Consider the following 18,671-nt stretch of genomic DNA (forward strand, 5'->3'; position numbering starts at 1 on the left):
CCAAAGCTAACCTTTCAGGTGGAGGAACGAGCAGAACTGAAATGTACGCTTTTAAATTATTGCATTTACCTTTTTGTACTTCTTGTCTCAAGTTTGCATGTTAAATAATAATGTCACCCTGCATGACTGTTAGGATAGCCACAAAACCCAAAACAAAAATTTAAAAATCAAACAAGATAAAATTCACTGCCATAACATTCAAACCATAACATAGATAAAATTCACTGCCATAACATTCAAAATATAAAACAACTCAAAATTTAATCACAAACATCACAAAAAAATTGCAACTAAATTAAGAAATTTCTATCGGATGATCGGGAATCCCTCAAAGGAGGTAACCTACAATTGCTAACGAGATTTCCCACAGTCTAAATGAAAGTATGAAATTCATTGAGTTGAGTTTAGTAAATTCATTTGGACTAAGTGAATCCGAAAGAAAATAGTGGTATCGAAACGAGGGAACCGTAGGATCCTAACCGACGTCGCTCTAATCAACTTTAATATGCCCCATAATATTTAAATAATCATGACCCTTAGGAACACTTGATTTGACATCATAACTTGACACATTAGAAAACTTAAACTCGCCATGACGAGGAGCTTGGAGTTAATATTGTGGGCAGTGCAACCATCTTCAACAGCATAACATGTTTACACCAGCTAAACCATTTTTTCTTTAGAATTAAACAATCAAGTCATAGGATTTCGAGGTTTTCTGCCTAGTGCGACATAAGTCTAAATCTTATCTTTATGTTTTTGTATGACTCTATTATACAATATAAGCCCTAACTTGTTTTAGGATTCTGAGGTTGTCGTTCGTCACGACCTAAATCCTCACATCTTCCAGACTATTTGTATGATTGTTTAACATGATGAAACATTTAAATATTTCTCTTCTAAACTGAAGCCAAGTCATAGGGTAGCTTGGGAAGTCGCTGAGGTTTTCCTCGTGATCTATGACATCCCCTAGTTATTCTTCCTTTGGATTTTAAAATAATATTTTCAAGATTTGAGACATTTCTCTTTCACATCTCTTTATTTGTTCTCTTTGAAAAGACATATTCCTTTAATCTCTTTGTAGATAATATCTCCTGATTTTTATTGAGAGTTTTCTTAAGTGACTTCAGACATTTAAGATGTAATTAACTATAGGGGCTTGCACTTATAGGAAGCTTTTCCGAACTCAGCTTAATATAAACCTTATTTAATTTTTTGTATTAAATAGGAGAACTTGTCGGCTTACAAATAAAAATAATTTTCACAAATCAAACGGATGTCATATGTTTCTTAGTTTATTTGATCGAGTCTCACCCTCAAGTCTTGTGTTTATCCTTCGAGATAAATACGTGGCTTGAGGTATAGTGCTCTTTCATTTAAATTATAAAAGATATGGGATCAATTTGATTTCATATTTTTCTAAAATTAGACTCCCCTTAAAATTGTGCTAACAACATTATCGAAAACTTAAATGAAAATGTGAAGTTATTGTTTCTCTTTAAGTATTGGTTATCCAACACTTGAGCTTTGAAATTTACAAACCTGCCATGCAATTCTTTTGCATTTACATATCTAATATCAGCAAAAGAAAAGAAAAGTTTTACATATACACTGCCCAAATCTTTCATATCACATTCAAAATATTATTATTTTAACTTTTCTTAAAGTGAAAAATATGTCTTCATGCATAGTTAAGGCGGCATGTTTTTAAAAATTGATATGTACATAAATGCCTGTATAGAAAAATGACTTTGTTTAGCTAAATACTTATGATAATAATTACTAACATATGGTGAGCAATCTCTCTCTACTTTTTCCCTTTTTCTCTTATTTTTTTTGATATGAACACCACCCTTTTCTTATAAATTTACATACATGCCTCTCAATTTCTGTGTAGTTACATATCTAACAGTTAAGCTCTAAAATGTGCAAACCTTCTGTGATTCCTTGCAAGGTAAATCTGGTCACGCCCCTGTGCCAACAACCTCTTACAAAGCCATGTGAAGAGGAGTCAAATGAGTGAAATGATCGATTTCAATCCACCACATGAAGACGGGACATGGTCGCATGTATCAAAACTTTGAACTACAAATCTGTAACCAAACACTTTGAATCAGACTGATCGTCGATAGCTTGGAGCAAGTGGCAAGGATGTTCTCAACCAACGCGATCGTATAACTTCAAAGGCTCTCACAATTGTGTGCTCACATGTGATTTTAGTGCATTTGCATGCCCAACTTCTAAAATATTTATATTCTCATGCATGTCACTCAATTTTTATGTATCTACATGTTTAATACCTATAATTTTCATATGCATACCATTTTTCCTAGGTATGCAAATATATGATGTATTCACATGTCATATCCATACTTTCACAAGTTCAAATCTATATATAACTTAGATGCACATTCATCTTATCTTAACCAGTTCATTTGTATCATTTACTTATCTTCATTCTTAATGTTTAGCTTCTAAATGTGGAATGTTACATGAATTAGTTATTCCTCATAATAATGCTTTTATTTCCATTTCTGAGTCTTTGGTGTTACCTGATAAAGTTCAGTCTTCAACATTTTTGTAAGCAGCTGGGTTCCCACCACTGCTTTGAAAATTTTTCTAATAAAATATAGATTTTTTTTGAAGTATTGAATCAAATGTAGCATTTGCATACCTGATGTTTTGAAGTTTTGTTGTCCCTCATGGAAATAAGAGACAAATTCTGGAGTAAGAAAAACACAGAAGATATAAAATTGATAAATTGCAAATGATAATAAAATAATTTGTTTCTTCTCATGTCATCAACAACTTGTCTTCTAAGATCCAAACTTCCATTCTTCCAACAATACTTTTCCCTAAGTATAAGTACAACTCTTCCATTGAAAGTTGTCATCTTTTTCAATTCAATTCAAAGTTCTCTATTGCAATGTTTGCCCACCTCAAAGTAAGAAATCTTTATCCCCACCAACTACACTCAGAATTATGCAAAATTTTCAAGCAATCCTTCGTCTCTATCTTGATGTGGAGTTCTGGAGCCTTCCTTCCGATAATTTGGATCATCACATATTTTCCAATACAACCACTTATAATCTAGAGTATGATAGAACATGCAATCATAAATCCAAATCCATTAACTAAATAAATGTGATCACCAATACCTAATTCGTTGTCTAATGTGGTGACCATGCTTTTCAAGAAATCCCAAAAAGGCAAGCTGAGGACATTACTCTAATACCTAGCTTGAAATAAAGATGGGACATTTACATAGGCACCACCCAATTCCTATGTATTTACATTTCTAACTCCTGAAATTTACCTTTTTTACTTTTTCACAACCCAAATCTTACATATCACATAAAAACACCACATTTTCAACTTTTAAAAAGCTATACTCATTCTTCCAAGAAGATGAAAGATGGCATGACATGCATATTCATCACATTGGATTGTTTACATATTCATTACCGTGCACATATGCTTACATTTTTGTAGCTACTTATTCTATTATTTTCTCATACCAAGTTCCCAGCGCGCCTTTGCAAGGTAAACCCAGTCGCAATCAAGACATTTGATGATCACAAAACCTACTTTGAAGCAGGCAAAATGGACTACATCAAATTTCGTGTCGATGAGACAAAACCACTCAATAAGATATAATTTAATATAATAAATATACCCTCATATTAAAGAAAAAATATATAAAAAATAAAAAAATAACAAAATCATAATAATTTCCTTCTTGAATTTCTGAGGATTTCTTGGATGAGCTAACCCATGGTTACTAACAAAAGTCCTCCGGCCTAAGAAAATTTAACAGCTTTTTTAGACTAAGTAAATTCAAAACTAATAATTGTGCCGCGATGATGGAACCATGAGATCTTGAATGACGTCGCTTATTATAAAATAAAATCACCCATTTTAATCACTTAATAATAGGAATCGTCAATTCAAAATACACTTTACAGGATCACAACAAACAAATAATAAGAACCTAGGATAAACCTCCTGATGTATGGCTTTCTCTTTCATTTCATGGAATTAGGTGAGGATGCAATCGAGTTGCTGTTAACCTTCAAGACAGTCAAGATAAAACATGAAGCAAATGATGAACCTCTACTAAACTTTTCATGGGCTTAAATAACATAAACCTTTAGGACTTCAAGGTCATTCGTTTAAGCATGACATAAATCCTCACACTATCTTTTAGGTCTTCCCATGGTTGTATGTCATCCGATGTTAGCCTTAACTCTTTTTAGGATCTTGATGTTGTTGTTCGGTACAACGTAAATCCTTCTATCTTCTTAGGATATTTGCATGATTGTATGTCCTGCAAATATAAGCCCTAAAATTTAAATAAATTGAAAGAGTAAAACATTGAATAAGCTCACTTCCAAAATGTAAAATCAAACCATAGGATAGTTTGAGAAGTCACTGAAGTCTTCTAAGTATATGTGACATCTCATATCTTTCAATCTTTTGGATTCCAGAAATATTTATTCCACATTGAGTCATTCCTAGTTGATTTTCCTATAAACAATCGTGAACATCAAACTTTGAATTCTTGAAGACAAAATACCGATCTTAATTGAAAGTTTTTTTGAGTGATTTCAATTATTTAAGATGTAATTAACTATTGGAGCTTGCGCCTATAAGAGAATTAGTAACCCAAATAGTCTAAACTTTATATAATCTTCATATTAGGTAGGAGAATGATCTGTTAGAAATTTGTGCCTATAGGAGAATTAGTGATTTCAAATGTCTCACTTTTCAAAATTAATTTTCTATATTTATATTAAATTAAGTTATTTTCATTTACAAAAAAAAACTAACATGATATTAACAAATAACAACAAACTTTTTATCTCACTAACGATGGTCAACTAAATGAATGTTTTTTCTAGATTACATCATAACGAGTGTCACGTTTTTATATAATTCTATTAAGTTAGGATTATTTTTTAAGCAAAACATTCTAATCTTTTTAGGTATATTTTTACATTTCATAAGCCAAATCTAATATATATCTCTTAACATGGTCATCAAATGGTCAATGTTTAATGTGATGAAACCATCTAAGATGACTCTCTAATTTTGTCCGTCATTGGAACTACTACAATCATTTAACAGATATATTTATTTTACATTTTGTCTCTAAATGTAAAGCAACTCATTCATTTAAGCATTCAAATCTCAGCAAAACTTAATTATATGCACATCTTTTACAAGCCAACATTTTGACCCTCAAGCATTGAAGGTCTCATCAACATCTTATAAATTTTTTCCTTCAAGTCTAAGTAATAATGTGATGTAAATTCTTAACTGTATAGGAGGTGTGTTGTCTTAAGACGAGAAAGAAAGATCTTGAAGTGTGATATATTCTCGAGGAAGGGTTATGAGTATGAAGGGAGCTCTTATGCACAAGTCAACAGAATTAAGCTTATCATCAACACTTTGAACATAAAAATAATGAAAGTATAATATTAACTCTAATTTCTATTTCTACTTTCGTCAAGGTTGTCTTTAATTCAGGCTCCATTATTTCTTGAGGATGTGACATCTTTCTTTGAATATGTGAATAGGTTGAGATGTGGTTTTTAATCCAATATTACCTGTATGAAGAAGTGACACACAAACTTTGGAGTAGAATGTTATCACTAACGATGGCGACTTCTTTTTATCCTCAATATTTGGAACATTTTAAAGGGACATTGAGATAAAAGGAGACACTTTAGGTGATAAATGAATTACATTTTAGGTCTTCTGAAGAAATTTTTTGATAAAAAAGTGTTTTAGATGATAAGTGATTTACATGACACACTGACAAAGATTATGTAGATCTCATGCTGTCGAACACCCCTAAGGAAACTTGTTTTAACTCTCGACTTTATCTCAACTCTATGTATTCCTATTACTTATATTTAACTTCCATAATTATAAATCACTGATATCTATTTAAATTTAATTGATAAGAATTTATTAATAATTTCTTTTACAATTTTGCAACTATTCATTAATTTTTACGTATAATATATAACATAAACACACTGATGTACATAGACCTAGAGTTTCCTTTCTCAATTAGAAAGAAAGAACTAAAAAATAAGAATTCTTTAGCTCCACATCGAACCTTTTTGGGAATTTTGGTCAGCTTAAGACAACTTTCTGTCAACTTTATTTTTTAAGACCGCTGCTATAGCTCTATTTAAAAAAAATGTTTTATTGTTGTTTTTTAGAAATTTCTGTGATAGAAAACTATTTTTTTTTCAAATAGACATATTAAAGCATGTTGGCTGTTAGAAAGTTACTGTCTAACTTTTTTAAATTAAAATATATTTGTTATAACCATCACATCTTTTTGAACAACAATTTGTTCAGAAGCAGCTTCACAACTACTTATTCAAATATTGTGGCTACCCCAAACAAACTCTAAGTGCAATCCATCCAATTACTACATGTTAGCTCACTCAATTTTATGTTCATGTGCTTGCTTGTTCGAATCCACTTATGCTCGGTCAAAATTAGATGCTTGCATGTAAAATACCTTTAAAATATAATATAATCTTTACATATTAATATCATTATAAAAAAATTAAATATTCTTATTCTTGTATAAGTTTAAATTAAAGTTGTTATTTTAATTTTAGGAATATGTCACAATTAAAAAAAATGTCTTGATATGAATTATATCTTAACATTCTATCTACATCATGATCTAATATTCTACTTTTTATGAAAATTTGGATAGTGTGATTAGTTGATTTTTGATACACATTTTATGATATTTAAGGGCTATTTGTTTGACTATATTTAAAATTAATGTACCTTAAAATGTAAATAAATTTAAATACATAAATCTTACAAATATAAAAGTTGCTTAGTTGAAAAAAAATCACATGCCTAGTATGTATATATATAATTAATTTGTAAAGTATATATATACCTTCCCTAATGCTTTGAATCATATTATCTACAAATAATACATAAAATTTTTGAAAATTTTATGTACATGCCATATAATTCTAATACACTTACATATCAAACACAATGTTGGATATTTACCCATAACATTCGGAGCATAAATGTATATATGATGAGTCACATTTAACTTTTATAAAGTTAATAATAATAAATATTTTTTGATGTGATGTTAAAATTTTGAGTGTTATAAATATAAACATACAAGCTTAAGTGTTACATAAAATAATTGTGATATATATATATATATATATATATATATATATATATGTAAATAAATAGTTTAATTCTTAAAACAATTTCAATAGAATTAACGTTGAAAGCCATGTAGTCCTTTCAAAGCCGAATATTGGATCAGCGAAATGGGCCTTGGGCCTCCAGGAACCTTCGCGAAGAATTCGACAAAAAAATTAAATTTCGATAATACCCTTAAAATCACTCCAGAATAAAAGTACAATTTAGTGTAATTTCGTCTCAAGAAACGTGGTCTTTATGTAAATTCGTAAGCCTTCCCTCCTTAAACCCTAAATCCCTAAGAAACTTCAAGAGGCGAACAGAACTCGAAGCTCTTCGCCGCAATCTCAATCTTCATCGCGACCGCAAATGGCCAAGCGATTGATCCCCTCTCTGAATCGCATTCTGGTGGAGAAGATAGTTCCTCCTTCGAAGACCAATGCCGGCATCCTTCTCCCGGAGAAAACCAGCAAGGTAAAGTTAGATTCCTCAAATTTTTCTGGTTTTGCTTCCGTCGTTTATATTTTCTGTTGTATTTTTGTTTATGACGGTGCAATGGGATTTGATACTAGGATTGAATTTTATCCGAAACTGATGTATCGATTTGGATTATGTTTCCTATGTTAGTTTTTTGTGTATCTCTGGCGAATCTTATGCGCACAGTGAAACGTACTGCTGCTACATGTTTGGTTTCGTATAAAGATATGAGTCGAATATTATGTGAATTGTTTTCTAATTTATTTTATGTTGAACGAAAGATTTAAAGACGAAAAGCATATTCTAGCCAAGGGTTGTTGGATTTAAAATTGGTTTTTTTTTTTTTTGGACTTTACACCATGTTTTAACCACCTAGTGATGCCTTTATCTATTTATGGTTTTTGAACTTTGAATTCAATCTACATTGAGCGGTGTTTATCTCTAGCTGGTATTGATTTGTAGGAATTAAGCAGAAAAGAAAACGTGGGTTGCCTTAAAATTGCATCTTGATCTTCTGTTTCGGGTTTGAACAAATTGATTTTAGTAGAAATTAAAACGCATGTATCTGTTTATTTTTGGTCCTTTTTGGATGTAGGAACTGAGGGGAATGTTATTGCTTTTGTTGAATCATAAATTGTCTTATTTGAACACTCCCTGAGAGTTTAGGATTGAGTGAAGGAGGGAAAGGAGAAATAGAGAAATGGAGTAGAGCAAGCCAGGAGTTTTCTATAGAGAGAACCGGTGAATGTGTCTTTGTTCGTATTTTTGCCTCTTATTTACATAGAGGTATTTTATATAATTGCATGAAGAAATTATGAAAACCGCTTGTAATACAATTGTTGTTTTTACTAATCGTATGAATTTCATATTATATGAGTATTATAATTTAAATCTTAATATGGCAATAATTTTGTTGGCCGACTTGCTCGAATTCCACCGACTGAAGTGAGCGGTAGAGTGGTGACCACACTATGGGTTAGTCGGCTCATATGCTCAGTTGAGTGTCTATCTCGTCAGCCATGAAAAAAGTGGATCAGCTGATTGACCGCGACCAAGGGTCTCTGCCTGCGCTCTTGGTTGGTCGGGACTGCAAGCAAGGCCTATTGTTTGAATCTTCCGCCATAGTGTGTCGGCTGATGCTTGATTTTACGATCGGTTGCAGCACGGTAGGACACCCCGATTGACTGGTTGTTGTCCGAGCTGTTCGATTGTTTTGAAATTTGTGCCAAGTACTTTGTGTATATATTAGTTCCCCAAATTTTTTTGCTACTTGAAAGTGACAACTACGAAAAGGAAGTGAAAATTGTTAGTTTTCAATGGTACTAAGCTCGAGGAGACTAGTTTAATAATTATCCTTTCTTTAAATTCTGCGCTCAATGTGCTATATAAATAGGGTCACAAGCTTGATCACATTTGTTGCTAGTACTCCCTGGATAGTTGAATTACACCATGGAGGATGATATGAGAGAACTCTATGTGGATCCTAAGATTCTTGCCGAGGCGGGCTATGGACTCGGCTTCACAAAAGAGCAATGTTAGGAAAGAGAATCGGTCGAGGATTGAACTTGCTCCGACAGACCAAGTCGACTCATCTGGGGATCCTGAAGGCGTGGTGTGAAAGGTCCCTCATCTGGAGGCCATGGTTCCTGAGCCCGACAAGGGAGTGGGTTCCAAGGGCTAGCAGGACCTGCTCGCTGGGAGAAAAATTTGCGTACGTAAGACGTACGCAGCACTGCGTACGTCAGGGAGGTTATTTAGATGGTATTGGTTAGTTGTATTCGTGTTATACCTCCTGTAACCTACAAATATATGAAAATAGAAGCGCGAAACTTACTAGATGGTACATGTGGGTTATATCAATTTCCCCGAGTGTTTCAGAGCTGAGGCATTGAAGTAAGAAATTAGCTTCTTTCATTGTGTTAATCGAAATTGCAATAAGTAACGATACTTCTTGTCATGCATACAAGGGATACATTAAGAAACCAAAAAGTTTTTCAAGGAAATTTTTTTTAGTTGTCTCCACTCATTAGCCATGGGAGTTCCTTTCCAATGTACGTCTTCAGTCGATATGCCCCATGTGAGACGTTTTGGCTAACTATATAAGACACTCTCCAAGTCTGGCCTAACTTACCTACTGCTTGCCCTTGGACTGTTGGGTTGAATTTTTTTAGGATAAGATCAATTCCGGTACATGTTTGTCGAATTAACGGTTAATTCACCTCTTGACTTCCTTCTATCAGAGCACTGAGCGGTTTTGAGTTTCTTTCGCAAGATCGAGGGCTAACATTGCATGCTGTCACTTGATTAGTTCATCCCTGAGGAACAAGGAGTCCGTAACGATCCTTTGGTTGTGATGATCATATTCGACCGGTAGCACAATCGTCCATTGGGTTAGCATGAACGGAGTTTGTCCGATTGCTACAGAAGGAGTCGTTTGGATTGCCCAGAGAATCATTGGCAGTAGATCCACCCATTTTTCCTGGTCTCTTTTGATCTTTTTCTTTAATAGATTCAGAATGAGTTTATTAACTGCTTCGGCTTGCCCGTTCGTCCGACGATGTTGGACCTAAATGAACTTTAAGTTAATTCCTTGCCTCGCGCAGAAGTCTTTCACTCGCAAAATGAGTCACATTATCGGTGATGATGATGATGAGCGACAGCTCACATCTGTAGATCAAGTTGGATCATATGAAATTTGATTCTTCGAGAGTTGACAAGAAGCTGAGCCGCTCGACGCCCTGAAGGTGCATTTGAAGGTGTTCAATCTCATATTGAATTGTTTGAGATTTGAAGGTTTCTTTCAGATCTTCATGTCTTGTTTAACTATCTCTCTTAGCTAGCTCATCGTCAACATACAACTCAACATTCTTTACTTTTTTATTAGAAAAATTATAGCCATGAGGCGCTGATAGGTCGCTCCGGCCTTTTTAAGCCCGAATGACATTATATTAAAACAAAATTTGTCTTGTGAAGATCTTGTGCAATAATAAATGCCGTTTTTTCTGCGTTGGTCGGGTGCATTTTTATCTGATGGTAGCCGGAGCAACCTTCAGGAAACTCATTATCGAGTATCTGACTGATGTGTCCACCAAGGTGTCAATCTTTGGCAGGGGGTGGGTGTCCTTTGGCCAAGCGTCATTAAAGCTAGTGAAGTCAACATACATCCGTCATTTATTATTGGCTTTATTGACCATCACATCATTTGAGAGCCAATTTGTGTACTGGGCTTCGTGATGTAGCCGACTATTAGCAGCTTCTGCACCTCTGTCGCTATCGGTTTGGCTAAAGTTCTAGCGGTGGATCGAATTTTTTGATGAATCGTCCCAGAATAGGGTTTGATGTTTAGTCGATTGATGCTGCATCGATTGAAACAGCAGGCATCTCCACTGCGGTCCAAGCAAACACTTCTTAATGCTCCCAAGTGTCTGTATCAGTTGGCTCCCAAACCCTGTATCGAAATGTTCACTAATTAGGAAGACCTTACCAGTTCTTCTCGGACACAAGTATCTGGAGGACAACCTTACTAGTCCCTCTCTCTGGATATGGATATCGAGTGGTTAATGGTTAACGCTTGAAACCGCTATAAATAGCAGCTTCTAGACTGGTCTAGGTTCCCTCGGACCGTAATCACCTACTAGTCGGCGAGGAATTTTATGGCCACATGGTAGGTAGAAGTCACGCTCGGTAGCTGTTCAATAGTGGCTAACCAAAGATAACGTTGTAGGTCAACGGGGTTTCCACTACGAGAAATTCCTTCGTGTTGTCATATTGCGTTCTTGTTTCTCCCCAATACATGGCTAGGGCGATGAGACTCAGTGCCTCCTTCCTTTCCTTGGAAAATCCGAACAACGGGTTGATCGGTGTTGTCAATAGGACGACCTTCATGCCCATCTTATAGAACATTGTTTTAAATATTCACCGAACTTCGTGTATCAACGAGAATATTACCCGCTTGGTTGCTACAGTTTATTGTTGTGTTGACACTCGCCTCATTGTGGGGGTTCTCCTTCAGTGGGAGATTTGCTTCCGTGACAACAATTGGTAAATGGTTACGTATGTACGAGACGACATAGCATGCCTCTTCCGAATGCCGTCTTTTCAAGCTGGAGGGTCGGGGTTGGGATTATTTATGCTACATGGACCTCATTCGCTTAGAAAATCTCGTTTGAGGGTTCTTTTGTTGGAGCTTTGCCCTGCCGCTATGTGTGCGCGCTAACTACAATAAATTCTTTGAGCTTCTCAGCGCGAATGAGCTCCTCAATTAGATTTTGGAGTTGACGACATCCCTCCGTGTTGTGGCATTGGTCATGGTGATACTGGCAGTATCTCTTCAAATCTCGTGAGGTCGGGCCGACTTTAACAATGGGGCCGGTTTTAAATAGTCTTTATTTTGGATGGTCTGGATTATTTTGACCATTGACATGTTGAGATGCGTTAAACCCTTCATTTCCCAATAAACATGTGGTCGCTCGTAATATTGGGTCGAGCGTTGATCAGAGCGTCGCTTCCAGTTGTAGTGCCCTCGATCATTCACCCTTTGATCCCAGGAAGCGAGAGTTGTTATTTGGGCGACTGACGAAGGACTGATTGTCCTTCACCTTTCACGTTTCTCCTCTTTCTTTCCCTTTCTTTAAGGGATGGTTGGACGACTCTCGCTTACCCTTCGGGGAAACCTGAAGATATTCGATGAGTATGCTCACATTCGTCATCTCCAATACCTCTGCAAAAGTAGTAAGTTTAAATAGGTTTAGCTCATACCTAAATCGCTTGCTTCGGACTCCTCATTTCAAAGATGCTTCGGTTATGTCAGACGTCAGATTTCTAACTTACAACATGTTCTTGAAGCCAGTGATGTAGGTCTGCAGGCTCTCGTTTTCTGCTGACTTGATTGTCTGGAATAGGCGGGTTCCTCAGTGGCGCCCTTTGGGCATAGACCCCTTGAGGTTCCGCTTCCAGACGAGACGCCTGGCCGTTCCTTAAGTGATTGCTTCTCTGAGGACCTCAAATTGCTCAATAATGAGAGTCATTTGGGCTTGTAAGCTCTGGACCTGTGCATGGATGTCTAGTTATGTAGTATCTCTATTGGATTCCATGTTTGTTATTTCTCTTGGAAAATGTCTCCTTCTTAACTTTCCCACTTCTCATCTGTGGCATGATCCACGCTCACCGCACCATCTTTTTAGGATATTGAATCCTAAATTGTTTTTTTAAACACGCCTCGAAATTTTAGGATTAAGGGAGGGAAGTGAGAAAAAGAGTAAAACAAGCCATGAGTTTTCTATAGAGAGAATCGGTGAAAGTCCCTTTGTTCGTATTTTTTGCTTCTTTTTTAAAGAGGCGTATTTTATACAATTACAGAAAATAGGGATCATTTATGGAAACCACTCGTAATAAAATTAATGCTCTAACTAATTATATGGATTTCATATTATATGGGTATTAGAATTTGAATTTTAATATGACGGTAATTTGGTAGATACTGAACTGAGATGACTAAATGGCTACCATGCCATGGGTTGGTCGATTGAGGCGTCCGGTTGAGTGTCGATCTTGTCAACTGTTTTGAAAGTGGATCGACAGATTGATGGCGACGAGTGGTCCCTGTCTGCACTCTTGGTCAATCGGGAGGATCTCCCGCCATAGTGTGTTGGCCGATGCTTGATTTCGTGGTATGTTGTGGGACGGTAGAACATCCCGATTGTTTGGCCTTCATCCGGGTCGTTCGATTGCTTCGAGATTCGTGCCAACAACTTTGTTGTGTACAGTTTTTTAGCTTAATAGTTATGATTTTAGAATTTGTTTATTTCTTCATATGTATTAATGGGAAATTGGATTTTACCTTCAAAGTTCGAACAAATGCCCTTTTTATCTTTAGCAATTCTCTACATAATCCTAGTGATAAACCGGAAGATCGACAGAAAAAAGAATCGTTTGTCCCTTCTTCGCAATAAAAATCCTTACTAATTTCTCGCCAACCAACATGAAACAAGTTTTTTTCACATGAATTTTCCTCAATCAAACAATGTGGCAAACCATATTTAATCCAATTTCCTTATTATTTTCATTACCATATTCTTCTGGCTCTTCCAACCATATAGAGCTTATGAAAATTTGATTTGCCAACATTATTAAGCTGTTTTCATTCTTCAATTTATTGTTATTAAAAGTAGAGTACTTTTTCATTCAATTTCTCCTATACTAAACAAGCAGGCAATGCTACTTTCAGTTAAATCCATTAACCATTTTAATTTAAAAGAAATTGCTGTTATGATTTATTACTGTCTACTTGTTTCCTCTCTTGTATTGAAATCTGTTTTTTTTTTAATCTGAATTCTTTTCTCATGGTACAGCTGAACTCTGGGAAAGTTGTGGCTGTTGGCCCTGGAACCCGTGATAGAGAGGGGAATCTTATACCTGTAGCCGTGAAGGAAGGAGATGTTGTTCTTCTGCCTGCCTGACTATCTGACTATGGTGGTACTGAAGTGAAACTCGGAGAGAAAGAGTATGCGGATTCATGCCTTTTAATTTATCAGTTCTTCAGTTAATTTATATATCCCCTGAGCTTATTTGCATGATTTATGCCCATTATTTTTTATTTTGGGCCTATTATTAGTTATAATTTTCATGATTGATGAGTGTGTACATATGAATGTAACGGATATGGAAGCAATTCACAAATGAACGTTTTTGCTTGAACAGCCATTACAATGTTCTTATGCTAGCCATGAAAAATGAATGTTCATGAGCGTCTTAATTCTCACAATAAGTTTATTTTTTTATTGTAGCTTGTATAGTGATATTATAGAAATTCAGTTGGGATTTGCTTGCATCATTGGACTACAACAACCGACTTAATGTTAAGGAATAAAAGGACAGCTCGTAGCTAACTTAATAAAAAGGTCAACAAAGAAAAAAAAAACTTTTATATTGCATCAGCACTAGTTCTGGCATTAAATGTACTTATTAGATTTCATAATGTTGACAAACTTATCATACCAAGCCCTTGGAGAATATTTCAGGTCATAAAGTGACGTTCCTGGTTTACAATTCAAATGTTTATTTGGGTCATTTTGCAGTCCTGATCGGATTTTCATATATATTCTTTTTAAGTCCTCTGTTTAGAAATGCATTATTGATATTAAGTTGATGTAGTTCGTACTCTTCCTTCACTGCAAATGGAAGAACTTTTAAAGTGTTAAACTTGACTATTAGAGCAGAGGTCTCTTGCTACTAGCCTATCCTATAAGACTGAGTGAAACTTATAGCTACCAACCTAGTCTTAAGCCTCTCAATGCTCTCATCTACTTTAAACTTGACATTGAACACCCATTTGCACTTAACATTTTTTTTATCTGAAGGAAGTTTTGTAAAGGTTCATGAGTTTGGATCTTCTCTTTAATTGTCTTTTTCTATTATGGATTTTGAAGTACTTCACGAACAAACTTGTGTATTTGAACACTATCAAGATTATTTATAAAAGATTTAAAAGTTGGTGTTAACTTTCTAACATAATCCTATATAGGATAATTTTTGCAACTTTTTTATATCTTTTTTATAGGATTTCACCTCCCTTATAACTTCAGAGATATGTGAATTTAGGTTTGGTTGTGAATATTCATATAGTTGTATTATATCTTTATCTTGTTCGGTTGATTTTTTTTTCTCCTAGTATACACACAAAATTCCTTTTTATCAATCTCAAATTCGATATTCTAAGTGGTGAAACTTGATCAACATAATGGTTAGAGAGAAGTAGAATAGTTTTATTATAACTCTAGATTAGTGGGACTATCCAGAACAATGTCCCAAGTTTGATATTCATCCGAACCCTTCCTCTTAATATCAGACTTGGGGTAGGATGATTGTTTTTCAGAGTTATTAATTTTTTTTTTGTATGGAAGAATAACTTGTATCCCTTTTTTTGTTAGAAGTATATCCAAGGAAGATACATTTGATGGATATTGTGTCAAGTTTTGTGCAGTTTGGTTTGTGAATGTGAACAAAAGAGACAATTAAATTTTTTTAGGGGAATATTGGATGAGAAGGCTCTGATATGAGGGTATGTTTCAATCATAATATCGAAAGTGGCTTGAATCCAAGGAATCTATTTGGTGTTTTATTAATGAGGTTGGTGGCTATAAGTATAATATTTCGTCAGAAATTATATGGGACGTTGTGATACCTCAAGATGTATATTCTTCCTCTCAGCTACGTCATTCTGTTGCAAAATTTCAACACAGGAACTCACATGGATAATACCGTTTTTTGCAAGGCAGGGTCTAAGTACATTTGAATTATTCATTTATATTATCAGTTTTGAAAATCTGAATATTGTATTGAAAGTGAGTGAAATTTATGCAATGGAAGGACGGTAAAATTTGTTCATTTTTGGATTTTTTTCTTCATAAGGAATATCCAACTAGTTCTGGCCATCAATAAAACATATAAACCATCCGGCTCTATTAACAATTTTTCAAAATTTGCTCAAGTGAACTTCAAATTTATGTTAATTTAAATTTTTTAATTATAGAAATCTGTTTTGTTACTTTAAAATACCAGCTTATAAAAATATAATCATAATTGCTTAAAAAAATTTTTAAGATTATGAAACATATGTTTATTATTAATATAAATCTAATGCTTGATTACTTTTTTTTTTTAAAATTTTTGTCTTTGCTAAGCTTAAGCAAATCTTGTCTTCTACTGGGTGTATAAACGTAAGTCAAGTTTGCCAAACCTCCTCTAAAAATGTTTATTCGTTCATCTTTCTTTCTACCTATGCTTTATTGATGGAAAGCAAATGCTTAAACTTGTAACGTGATTCATATTTTCTAATCAATTGAAATGTGTTCAGACATGTAATAATATTAGGTTTAGTCTCACTTTGAATATATGAAAATTATTTTGGTGTGAAAATATCGAGTCACTAATGAGTTTCATCTTTTTGGATTTAGAAAAAATAAAGGGAGACAACTTTGGCCTCCCTTTGGGTTTTCATTTCCCACAGTTATCATTGCTAAAAGCTTTCTATTATTTGATCGAGTGGAGGATCATGATCCGTTTCATTTGTGAATTCTCCAAGCCTTTTCACTTTTTATCGCAGTTGAATATATAGATCAAGAGCGGGTTAACTCTTATGAATACTATGCTATTTAGTGAGCTATTGGGACATGAAAATCAATTTGATTAAAAAAAAAACTTTTGTTGTATTGGCTGGTAGAGTGATGATGTATGGAAAGCTCTTTGGTCAATGGGGGGATTTACATATATAGTACACAGAACCATTAAAATTGCGTATCTCACAACTTCAATATTTATACTGTCCAATACCTCATTAAACTACATTAGATGATCTTGTTGTCGGAAGCGCATGTGCCCAACTCGTTCGCGACTAAAATCATCTTTTATTTAGATTCGAGCTGGTGGGGATCGCCTTGGCTGTGGGTGCAGAGCTCTCTTGCGCACGGCTTGGGATGGGTGTGGCAAGATGACTGGATTAGGAATCTTTAACAGGGGTGTTAATATGTTTTTTATTAGAAAGTTTTGGGTGTTATGGGCCTAAACATTAAAATTTGGGTGCGATGTGTGCAATCTTAGTAGTTTTGAGTGTTATGTATGCGAGTCCTCCTATCATATAACAGCAAAATATGTTACTGTTAGAAATACCAAGTGGGTTTATATTCATCAATACACTTAATAGTGCGTCACAAAATAAGTGCAACTTTTGCCATATGCACAACTTTGGCCCTTTGTCGGTTTACTTTCTATGTATTTACATACCGTGCTAGTTGAATTCAACTTTTGACATTTGGACAACTTTGCCCCTTTTTCGGTTTACTTTCTATGTTTTTACATACCATGCAAGTACTATGCATTTACATATCTAATAAATAAACTTTATTTTTTACATTTATACCACTCAAATTTTTTATTTCTGGTCAAAATATCACAATTTTGACTTTTAGAGTAAAATATACCTTTTCATGCATAGATAAGTTGGCAATGTGGGTGTGAGATATGTAAATACATAGAAATGAGTGGTGTGTATGTATATCTTTCTTTCTTATATAACTCATTCCACAAGCTGCAGAGCATTAAGACATGAGTGGTGTGTATGCATGTCAATTTCCCAAAAGAGAAATGTCTGCAGTTAAAACCAACTAACACAAGAAACTACCTTTTTTTTAAAATATAAGTATTGAATCAATCTGAGCTATAACATTGGTTTATGACTGGTTTTTGGATTTTCTTTTATCAGGTTCCACCTTTTCCGAGAAGATGATATATTGGGGACGCTTAAAGAATGATGAGAGGTACAGCCATAATTGATGAATTGGGTGGGCATGAATGTATCATTTTGTTTTGTTTCTTGTATGAAACTGGCTTATTATCATTATCATTATGAAAACTTGAGAGAAATGAAATTTTCATGGCACTGACTGTCATGTTTTGAGCATAACTTCATTTTTGAATAATATACATTGCTTCTTTATATATATATATATATATATATATATTTATTTCTAGAATAAAATTAAGTAGTCAAACATCGATTCCCCCAAAGGGTTGAAAACCCTGGGTTGCTTGCTCTTGATTCGAAGAGCCCGTGCCACAGGATTTGAACCCCCAACCCGAGGGACTTATGTCAGATGCTGCATCAATGAGCCAGGTCATTCGTGCGCACATGCGCGCACGCACACACATATTCAAAGGTGTAATTTTTGGGTTTGGATTTTTGTTTAGCTTCTCCATTGTAGTTTTGAAGATAATTGCATTTTAAAACAAACAAAATTTAATACTGAATTTGAAAGATTTAGAATGAGAATATCACTGCAATATTTGAACGCTAATTTAAGAGTAATTTTAATTGTTTTTATGTAATAAAAAAATGCTCCAATTTCTGAATGATATTTGATAGGCTTCTTCCTTTGTTGCAGTCAGGAGAAACATTTCTAGACCCTATCTTTCAAACAATGTAATAAAGA

The 18,671-nt window shown here is 34.4% G+C and overlaps 1 protein-coding gene across 1 annotated transcript; it reads left to right on the top strand.

Annotated features, from left to right (window-relative positions):
* Positions 1-7,500: 7,500 nt before the first annotated feature.
* On the top strand, positions 7,501-18,145 carry LOC110039263 (10 kDa chaperonin, mitochondrial-like). Its single transcript, XM_020744271.1, has 3 exons — positions 7,501-7,683; positions 14,037-14,188; positions 17,945-18,145. The coding sequence occupies exons 1-2, from the start codon at positions 7,579-7,581 to the stop codon at positions 14,142-14,144; spliced, it is 213 nt and encodes a 70-aa protein (XP_020599930.1). The 5' UTR covers positions 7,501-7,578; the 3' UTR covers positions 14,145-14,188; positions 17,945-18,145.
* The last annotated feature ends 526 nt before the right edge of the window (positions 18,146-18,671 follow it).

The sequence above is a fragment of the Phalaenopsis equestris genome, unplaced genomic scaffold (assembly GCF_001263595.1).
Source record: "Phalaenopsis equestris unplaced genomic scaffold, ASM126359v1 Scaffold236019, whole genome shotgun sequence".
NCBI lineage: Eukaryota > Viridiplantae > Streptophyta > Magnoliopsida > Asparagales > Orchidaceae > Phalaenopsis > Phalaenopsis equestris.

What these genes read in the sequence shown, in the direction of transcription:
- LOC110039263 (XM_020744271.1), top strand. Translation starts at nt 7,579, where the DNA reads ATGGCCAAGCGATTGATCCCCTCTCTGAATCGCATTCTGGTGGAGAAG. An exon ending in TCCCGGAGAAAACCAGCAAG is followed by an intron (nt 7,684 to 14,036) that starts GTAAAGTTAGAT and finishes CTCATGGTACAG; the next exon opens with CTGAACTCTGGGAAAGTTGT.